General features: G+C 44.8%; 1 protein-coding gene across 1 annotated transcript in view; it reads right to left on the bottom strand.

The window, feature by feature from the left end:
- Manba (mannosidase beta) overlaps window positions 1–10745 on the bottom strand; it is a 70544-nt gene that overhangs the window by 48382 nt on the left and 11417 nt on the right. The window contains exons 2-5 of the mRNA XM_005357323.2: window positions 9102–9196; window positions 6300–6405; window positions 5331–5545; window positions 870–907 (exon numbers count right to left, since the gene is read on the bottom strand). Coding sequence (XP_005357380.1) covers window positions 870–907; window positions 5331–5545; window positions 6300–6405; window positions 9102–9196 — 454 coding nt within the window. The remainder of the gene's footprint in view (window positions 1–869; window positions 908–5330; window positions 5546–6299; window positions 6406–9101; window positions 9197–10745) is intronic.

Below are 10745 nucleotides of genomic sequence, written 5' to 3'. Positions count from 1 at the left end.
CCAGGACAGGCTCCAAAGCCACAGAGAAACCCTGTCTCGAAAAACCAAAAATAAAATAAAATAAATAAAATAAACACTGGAAAACTCTTTTCCAGAAGTGGTCAGTAAGAGCTGACTGTAAGACACGCGCGTATGGAAATGTCATGGCGCATGCTAAACAAAAGAGTAAGAAAGGAAAGATTCTGTCTTTAAAATATTATATACACATTCATATATAAGTTTACTAAAGACACCATAGCAAAACACTGGGGCTGGCCGGGCAGTGGTGGCGCACGCCTTTAATCCCAGCACTCGGGAGGCAGAGGCAGGCGGATCTCTGTGAGTTTGAGGTCAGCCTGGTCTACAGAGCTAGTTCCAGGACAGGCTCCAAAAAGCACAGAGAAACCCTGTCTCGAAAAACCAAAAAAAAAAAAAACAAAAAAAACACCGGGGCTGGACAGGGGCTCTTCTGGGCTTTTTCTCCTCCCACCCCTCCCATCTCCTTTGGCTTCCCAAATCTCCTTACTCCAAACACCTCGTTTAACGTATTCACCTTAATAATGATGACTCCAAATACAGTTACATTCCGAAATACTTGAGTAGAGGGGGTGTTACAACTTCAATATTTAGTAAGTTTGGGGCACACAGTTCATCCCCTGACTGTGTAGTGTGGTGTGTGTGTGTGTGTGTGTGTGTGTGTGTGTGTGTGTATGCACATGAGTGTGAGCACACAAGCTCACAAGTCTCCCTTCTGGTGCTTGTACCCTCCAGTGCACCCCTCTCTTGCTCATGTGCCAGATACAGAGAACCACTTCCTGTGAACAGAAAATAGCAGAGGTGATGTCATTTCCAAAATTAGATTAGAGAAGACTGGCCCTTCTGTTTTGGACCCGGTCCCATGCTCTCTTTGGGCCAAGAGGGAAGCCAGCTGCTATGTCCTGAAGCAGCACTGTGGGAGGCCACATGGGAGATCTGGGAACAAGATCTGAAACCTCTTGACAGCCAGGGTAAGCTCAGAACTCATCAGCCCCAGTCGGACGCAGGGTGATGGCTTGATTAAAAGCCTCTGAGCTCAGGTGCTGGCCAAGGTTCCCAACTGATAGAACAAGTGTAGTTTAGGCTGAGAAATGCTGGTTTAGTTTGCTATACATTATTATTATTATTATTTACTATACTGATTATTATTATTATAATAACCAAAATATCAACCTAAGTGCCACAGTAGATTTATGAAAATCACAAAATCTAGTTATAAACTATTTTACATTCATTCTTCAAAAGCATATTACATCAGAACAACATTATTTTCTTTTGCTTTTTGCTTTTCAAGTGTCACTATGGATCCCGGGGTTTGCCCTAATCCTGTGCTCCTCCTGGATGAGCCTGAGAGTGCCAGGACCACAAGCCCCCCTCCCCCCCCCCAACCAAATGCTATTACTCTTTCAAGTTCTCCAGCGTACTGCTGGGCCTCACCACTGTATTAAACAAACAATGTGTGTAAGAAGTGAGAGGCCTCATTAAAAGATAAATATTAACACCTTTAAGGAACGCAACTAAAAAACAAACGCAGAACAAAACTAGCCTTAGCCCCTAACTCATTAAGTCTGAACTCAGCAGTCCTTGTTTGAGAATACCAGGCACAAAGGCAATTAATTACTTCAGACTTCAGACCCTGACTGGACGGCTACCTGTCGGAGGGATCTAATCTTATCCACCGGCTACCAGTCAGAGAGCCAGGACACTAAAAAATCCCAATTACGACCTTACATAGGTTCAGAAGATTCAAATAGCAGGAGATGATTCTGTTAAGATAACTTCTCAAGGGAGCAGGCAAAGAGAAGATAATGGAATTCAAGTGAGAAGAAAGGAATTAGGGAAAGAGACCGCCTGGGGGCAGAGGGACACCAGGAATAGGCAGGGTGTACAGGGAGAGCAGGGGACAGGGGAACAACTGAGAACAAAGCAGAAAGCCATGCTGGTACGAACTGCCATAATGAAATCTAAAAACTTAACTTAAAAAAAAAATCATATAGGGCTAGAGAGATGGCTCAGAGGTTAAGAGCATTGCTTGCTCTTCCAAAGGTCCTGAGTTCAATTCCCAGCAACCACATGGTGGCTCACAACCATCTGTAATGAGGTCTGGCGCCCTCTTCTGGCCTTCAGGCATACACAGAGAATATTGTATACATAATAAATAAATAATTATTTAAAAAAATCGTATATATATTTAGAGATAGATAGATAGATAGATAGATAGATAGATAGATAGATAGATAGATATACATACAGATTCCTGAGAAGCAGAAAGTTTTCTTTTACTTGTTAAGAGAAAAAATACTTCTGAAAATAAAATCCCTGACACTGAGAGCTCAGCTTTGAAAGCGAGCCCTAAAATAGGTGCCTGAGCTTGGGGGATGAAGGTGTCTGTATGCAGAGGATCTGGCCACACTACTCTCTTAAAGTTTTCTTTTTTTCACTCTGTATTTATGTCAGAGAAAGATAAATGTGCTTCTACTACAGGAAAAAAAAAAAAAACAAACAAAGAAAAAACCCAGGTAACAATGTGGCTCCCATCCCTCATATAAGAAGCTTCTCTTTGCAATAGACGAGACCATCCCAGACAACCACAACTAGTGAAACACAGAGACCAGCTGACTAGTGTTCCCTGCGGTTCCCAGTCACACAGCCCCTGCCCCTGAGACTCAGGGACAACTGAGGAAGGGGGGAAGAAAGATTGGAGGGGTCCAGTTCATCCTCAAATCTGCAGGGACCAGACCCTAGAAACCTCGGCAATGACAACATGGCTTCCTAAACAAATCCCGTACCATGAAAAGACATAGATGTGAAAGGGTTGGTTTTCACAGGGTCCTGCCCCTCGGGTCAGGAGTGACTGCTGACTGAGAGGGAGAATGAGATGCCTAATTGGCTGAACACGACACAGTCCCAGCAGGAGGAGGTGGGGTGAAGACAGAGCTCAGAGCTCTCTGGACATTCGCTGACTGCTGGTGCAGAGCTGTTGAAAGATAAAATGATAAACGACCTAAAAAATATAGCTAGTCTCCTGAGGCTCTACCCCACGACGTAGGAACTCAGAGCTCCTTGTTTCTGTTTTAAGTCAAGGATTGCTGTGGTCATTTTGTCTGAAAGACCTTGCCAGCCAGCTACTCTGTGTAGAATTAATAAAGGAAGGCGGATGAAGTTGGGGAAATGCTAGTTAGGCAACCAGGGCAGCGCGCTATGGAAGAAACAACTGGACCCAGATTCAAAAACTAAAGACTGTATTGGATAATGGCAGGAACTAGAATGTAGGACCTCGTTGGAGTGAAGAGGAGAGACCACTGATGCGTGCCCTGGAGGGCACCTACCTTGGTCACTCCCTCACTCTCCTCTGCCAGACGCAAGAAGGAAGCAGCTTCGTTCTACCATGATGTTCTGCCTCTCCACAGGTGCAGAGCCAGAGAGCACATCTTCAGAACTGAGAACCAAACAAAAAAAAAAAAAAATGCTCCCCAAAACCTGTTTATCTCAATCTGTTGCCACAGTGATGAAAACTGACCCGATGGTAAAGGGAAGCTGAAAAGATGGAGACCACCGTCTGTGCTGGACAGAGGAGGAAGTAGAGACAAGAGACGCTTTATGTTGACGGAAGGAGTAGAAGGGTCAAAGAGTTGATGAAGATGATTAACATTTTCTTCTTAAAAATTAAATGTCTCAGCCGGGCGATGGTGGCGCACGCCTTTAATCCCAGCACTTGGGAGGCAGAGGCAGGCGGATCTCTGTGAGTTCGAGACCAGCCTGGTCTAGAGAGCTAGTGCCAGGACAGGCTCCAAAGCCACAGAGAAACCCTGTCTCGAAAAAAAAAAAAAAAAAATTAAATGTCTCTCGGAACTCTGGAAGCAGAGGCAAGAGGATCTCTGTGAGTTCAAAGCCAGCCTGTACCACAAATGAGTTCTAGGTCAGCTAAGGCTACATAGTAAGACACTGTCTCCAAAAACAAAAACAAAACAAAACAAAAACCAGGAAAAAAACCTAAAGGTTACATATAATTTTAATATAATAATCACACATTAGTATAAATCCAAGTCCTTTAGAACAGACTAAATCTCAAAGAAAAATCATCTGGCCGGGCGATGGTGGCGCACGCCTTTAATCCCAGCACTCGGGAGGCAGAGGCAGGCAGATCTCTGGGAGTTTGAGGCCAGCCTGGTCTACAAGAGCTAGTTCCAGGACAGGAACCAAAAGCTACGGAGAAACCCTGTCTTGAAAAATAAAAATAAAAAAAAAAGAAAAATCATCTGTGGGTTATACCTTTATATTCTATTTTGTAAGATCCTAGCAGTAAAATACAAGAACGTCTCAGAATATTTATTTCTTGCAAACAGGTTGCTAGTCACGAGAATCACTAGTAAGTTTTCACATCTGGTAATAATTTTGATAAATATAAACTGTTGTTCCTTTGCAGAACTACAGTTCCCAACATTCTCCTGGACATGGACATATTCCCAGAAGCCTTTGTATTCCCCGTTAAAAAGTGAGAGCCGCCAAGCGCTCTCCCCTTCCCCTTTCTTTCCCCACCTCTCCTGTTGTGTCTGCACACCTTTTCCTGTTTGTTGTTACCCCTCCCCCATTAAAAGTGCACCCACGTGGGATCACTGTGTGTCTGTGTTTTCTCCCTCGCGTAACGTCTTTACCCTCTAACCCGCAGACAAGAAAGCCAGCCAGGAATTAAGAACAAGATAAACGTTAAATAATTTATAGAGATGGGAATGTAGCTCAGAGGGTAGAGCTAGCTCAGGGCTCTGCCTAACACGCACAGTGGTTTCCTCCCCAGTGTCTGGTAAAAACAGACAAGGCTGTACACAATTGTAAACTCAGCACGCAGCAGAGCGAGGGGGAGGATCAGAAGGTAGAGGTCATCCTTGGCTTCACAACAAGCTTGAATCTGCACGGAGCTAGATGAGTCCCTGCCTGAAATGATAACACAATCATTATAAAGTTCTCTTATCAGCCGGCCATGGGGATCATGCCAGTAGCCCAAGATGTAAGAGGCCAAAGTAGGTGAATTGTCTCTTTCGGCACCATAGTAAGTTCTAGGCCAACCTAGAATACAATATCAAGTTCTGTGATCCAGTGTGTGTGTGTGTGTGTGTGTGTGTGTGTGTGTGTGTGTGTGTGTGTGTGTGTGTGTGTGTGTAAACTTAATTCTGAAACATGCTTCAGGGAGAAAACCTAGAAGCATGAATATTCACCACAAAAACTCAGAAAATCTTTTTTTCAAATCTTCAAGTCAGACTGAGGGATTAGGAGACTGAGAACTTTCCAGACGCCCCTGGAAGGAATCAAGTAAGCACTCACACAGTAGCCTCAGAGCCCATGCGTTTGAAAGAGCTTTTACCTTTCGGATAAAGTTGACATGGCATTCACCTTTCTGCTCCTTTGGGGGGCAGTTTGGTGGTACGGAGTAGTTGGTGTGAGCTTTGCTCTGACGCTCAGCATATTGCACTGCTGACTGGAAGCGCAGCTGTAAGGAGTTCACGTCTCTGACCACACCGGTGATGTCAAAGCTCTGAGGAAGGAGAAAACACACAAATCCATGCAGAGGAACTAGTCTTGTGTGTAAGAATTTAGAGAGATGCACGCGATAACCAAATCTAGAGTTGGCCTCATTAACAGAAAGCCTCCCTCTGAAACAGAATTTAGTGGCCCAGCTTTAGTGATAATTCTACTCTCCTGGCCGAGCGTAGGCTTCTCGGCGTCCCCTGCTTTTACTGCCAGAATTATGGTCCCAGAGAAATATGCAGAGCCGAAAGTATCTTTAGCCCTGAAATATCTTCTGTGGCTTGTGCTAGTGGCCTTGAGCTGCCAGGGATTCCTAGACCCTTTACGATGACCCAACTCTCTGGAATGCATAGTGTGTGTGTGTGTGTGTGTGTGTGTGTGTGTGTGTGTGTGTGTCTAAGTCATAAGTTATTTTTGCTTTCCCCTTGAAACAGAGGGAAAATAAGGATACAATTTCAGAGAGAGAAAAATCCTTTTGAAATGGTATTTCGGTGGTGATTTCCCATTAAATGCTGGATGGCCAGGCCACACCACCGTGGACCGCAAAGCCGAAGCTGTAATTTACTTCCTCAGGGTCTGCAGATCCACCACGGGTTTGCATTGTTGTCTCTCTCATCCTACAAACAGGGCACCTGAGAAGCACGCTAACTTACTCAGTGTTTCAAAGGCCCATGGTCAATTATGTGACCAGCCTTCCCTCTTCACACCAGGACCACAGAGGCACCCTCTGTCCCTTTCATCTGGAATCACCATGTACTTACGTATCCAGTGAACATGTTGTCCGTCTTCCCGAGAGTGACATTATTGAACAGGATTTGTGCAACTGTATCAACTCCTTCGAAAATCAACCTTACTTTCTGCCATTCACTAAGAAACAACAGAAGACTTTAGCAACATGATGTATGAAACACTAATTTAACTAAGTCTCTTTGTAAACCAGTTAAGAACTAGCAAAGTAAATATTTCACAGGAAAATGTACACCTTTAGCTGGCGGCTCCCGTCAGATTTCAGGAGTCTGGGTTGGACAGATCTGTAATTTCTTTGAGCGATCCGACTCATTTTTTTCCCCATGATGTGTCAAATCATTGTAATAAAATCAAGAGCATAGTTATAATTTCCAAATGAGTTGACTTGCCCAGCTACTGCAGAGTGCTTAGGTTACACAAAAGATATCCATCAAAGCCATTGCATTTGCTGGCACAATCCAAGGGAACACATTAAGCACCACCTTGTATCTGTGAGTGAGGATGCTGTGGCCATTACTCTGCTGGGGAGCTAAGAAGGAGAAATTGGAGGAGTCGTGGGTCCGCGGCAGGGCCAGCAGCTGTACAGGCCATGCCACCGCCACCAGCAACTTCCACAGGCACGCAGAGCAGCTGGGCCTTACTGATGAAACAAAGGAACAGACTTCCTATTCCTGAGGAAAAGAGTATCACTAGTGGAGAAGAAAATGTAATCTTTCCTCACAGGAGCAGAGACTGGAAGGCAAACGCAGGACACAGGATTATGCAGCTTCTGGGCAAAGTGGGAAACCGGAAAATGAGGGGGGGGCTCTACAAAGAGAAACGTCAGGAAGATGCTAACAAACGCAGAAATCGTGGAGCAAACATAAGGCAAGGGAGAGAAGGAGGAGGAGGCCAAACCACAACCCTGGCACAAACGCGGGAGAGGGGCCTCCGTGTTGCGTAAAGAAGACCAATGTGGGGTGGAAAGCGAGTTCCAATAGTGCGAGTCAGCTGCTGGATACGGAATGCGTGACGTTCAAAGTGAAAATGGAACTTTGTCTTTTTTTTTTTTTTTCAGACAGAATCTCAGGGAGTCCGGAGCGACCTGGAACTAACTATGTAATGGAGGACAGGATTCTTTTTTTTTTTTTTTAATTTATTTATTATGTATACAATATTCTGTCTGTGTGTGTATGCCTGCAGGCCAGAAGAGGGCGCCAGACCCCTTTACAGATGGTTGTGAGCCACCACGTGGTTGCTGGGAATTGAACTCAGGACCTTTGGAAGAGCAGGCAATGCTCTTAACCTCTGAGCCATCTCTCCAGCCCCGAGGACAGGATTCTTGTGAGAAATATTTTAAGCATTATCTGGAAATACAAGCATGACACACAGTAGCTCCATGATATTGGTCATAATATTCTAGCTTGTCTGTCAGCTCCGGGCATTATGCACACTAGGCAAGCTCTCTACCCCAGCCTGTGGCTTTAGAGTTTTAAAGAGAGAATAAGTAATAACAAAACATGACATAGGTGAGATAATTTTTAAAAATTAGTAATAATGGTGGCTTCTATACTTGCTTACATTCTGCTTCAACTAGAAATACTTGCTTAAAATAACAGAACATTACCAAAAATAATAGTTGTAACTTTCTTCATGGCCCCATGATGTAGTATAAGGTCGAAGTCATAGTATCAGTGGCTGTTTAACACTACACAGAAAACAATAATGTATCTCTGATCTTACTAGCAATACTATAGAGCTAGGGATATAATGTAATGCGTAAGACTCTGGATCCAATGATCACCCCTACACTGCACAGGAACAGCGGTGGTGAGGGAGGCCATGGAGATACCTTAGTCAGTACTGTAGTGCCCGCCTGCACTACGTGACAGTACGGTACTACTCCTGGATTGCAGAGCCTGCACTACAGGATCATTTGCGAGCCTCGGGCAAGGGCCTGGAGATTTAAACACACAAAGACGCAGACAGAGACACGGGTCATCCTTGAAACAGGAATGCCCTAAGACTGCCATCTTTATTGTGTACCAGGGCCACTTTTATAGGGATCCTTAACTCCTAGCCATGCCCCAGCCAAACCCACCAGAAACCGCTCTCCTGCCATCAGGAACTCCTGAGGGTCTCGTGCTCAGAGCAGCTGGAGGCTGTCTCAGAGCAGAGGAAAACAAGTTGTTTCCAAGAAATTCAGGATCTGGGGGTTCACCGCTTATAACAAGTATGGTAAAGTTCTGGCCATGAAAACGTAAGAATCTGAGTGCAATCCCCAGACCCACATAAAAGGTGGGCACAGCAGCACTCGCCTGTAACTGCCGCACTAGGGAGGCAGAGACAGGAGGATTCTTGCAGCTCATTGGCCAATCCAGCCAAACTGGAGTGCTCAAGACTCAGAGGAAGACCCTGTCTCAAAAAGCAAAGTAAAAGTAATTGATGAAGACACAGGGCATCTACCTTAAACATATGCACACACACAAAGAAAAACTTCATAAAAATATTATCAATTAATATATCCTCCTAGTTACTGGGGAGGTAGAGAGGAGGAAATGGAAGGAAAGACCTGACAGGGTTTAGGTGACTCCAGTATACCCACTGGTGAAATTATCCCCTAAGACACGCTGATAACCAGTGCCACCGTCCTCCCCTAGAAAACAAAACATGACTGCATAGTCACTTCAATGACGCAATGGTCTAATCTGATTGAACTCTGATACACAACCTGAGCAGACAAATCTCAGAAAAGGAAATAAAAGAAAATCTCAGGTAACAATATAATCTCTACAGAGAGGGAATAAATGATATAGAACATGCAAACATATACACACCTGACGTTAAAGGGGATTTTAAAGTCTGTGCTGTAGGTCCAGTTATCTAAGGAAATCCACCTGTAGCGAAGGTCATTAAACCTGTAGTAAGGATCCTGTTGGTACAAGGGAAACATTAAGATCGCTGAAAATGAACAGATAAAATAGAAAAAAAAAACAAAGGCTCTTGATAACCTAAAAATTAATGACCACTTGGCCTAGGTGTAGAAAAAGGTAAGTCAGGTCATTAACACTAAGAATTTGGGCCATAGATCAGGCTAGCCAGTGGTGGGATGCTTGTCTAACACGTACAAGGACCTGAGTATGGTGCCCAGCACTGTTAAACACCCAGGATGTGGGAGGAAATTGTGGGAGAAAATTTCCAGAACAATATCAGAAATTAAAGAGCTCTGGGATACAAATAATATGCTCATTATCAGAGAACATGTCTAGAGACAGGTGCTGGCTCTCGCTCTCTTTGTATTGGTTGCTTTTTATTTTATACGTGTGTGTGCTCATCCATGCACCACAACACGTAGGTGGAGGTCAGAGGACACTGTGGGAGAGTCAGTTCTCTACCTCCACCATGTGGGTCCCAAGGACTGAACTCAGCCATCAGGCTTGGTAGAGAGCACCTTTATCCACCGAACTGTCTCAATGGCCCCACGCCCCTTTGAAAACCAAGCACAGAACCTCCACAGTATCGCTAGCAAATGAAAACCAGAAGCCTTGGCACACACAGCCTTCCTCTCACGGCCCAGTTCTTCCGTGGTTGCTGCCACTACCCTCGATGGCCTCCAGGGGGAGCCCATCTCCTCCACTGCCCGACGTTCAGCAAAACTCCCATTCTGTGGAGACCTTAAGCATTTCCAAATTCCTTTTCGCCATGCTTTCCCAAGATAGCACGGAAAAGGCCTGGGTGTGGTACACTCACTGCCAAACTCAAAAGATTCAACTTTCCCGTAGCATCCGTGTGAGCCGTCTGCAACACGTGCTCGAGTCTGTGTGGCAGCCAGCCAACAAGGGCCATGTGCTGGTAACTAAAGGTTGTGGAAATGGCTTGCTGCAAAGGCTTGAAGATCTCAATTTGATTTCCCAGCAGGCCCACACAAGCTGAATAAAGAGACTGGAGAGATAGTCCAACAGTTAAAAGCACTTGTTACTTTACCAAAGGATCAGGATTTGATTCCCAGCCCTCAAATAGTGGCTCACAATCATCTGTAACTCCATTTCCAAGGGATTCTGAAGTCCCTGGGCACCGGGCACACATTTGGTGCACAGGCAGGCATATAGGCAAAACACTCATACACACAGAATAAAAATTTTAAATCTAATGATTTTTTTTTAAAGGACAAGGAGTCAAACTTCACATGGGCTACTAACATAGCAGATAGCACAGTCACAGTCTGCCTGCCTATCATACAAGGAAAAGCTATTTATAGAAACTTATAATCTAGTGCGGGGGGCACTTTGTTCCCTACATTTGGGAGGCAGAGGCAAGAATATCTCTGGGGTCTACAAAAGTGTGTTCCAGGAAAGCCAGGACTGTTACACAGAGAAACCTTGTCTGGGGGGGGGGGGGGGGAGGAGGAGGAAGAGAAGGAAGAGGAGGAGAAGAGAAGGAAGGAAGGAAGGAAAGAAGGAAGGAAAGAAGGAAAGCAGAAA

The sequence above is a fragment of the Microtus ochrogaster genome, chromosome 21 (genome assembly GCF_000317375.1).
Source record: "Microtus ochrogaster isolate Prairie Vole_2 chromosome 21, MicOch1.0, whole genome shotgun sequence".
NCBI lineage: Eukaryota > Metazoa > Chordata > Mammalia > Rodentia > Cricetidae > Microtus > Microtus ochrogaster.
This window is presented reverse-complemented; position numbering and strand designations above follow the sequence as displayed.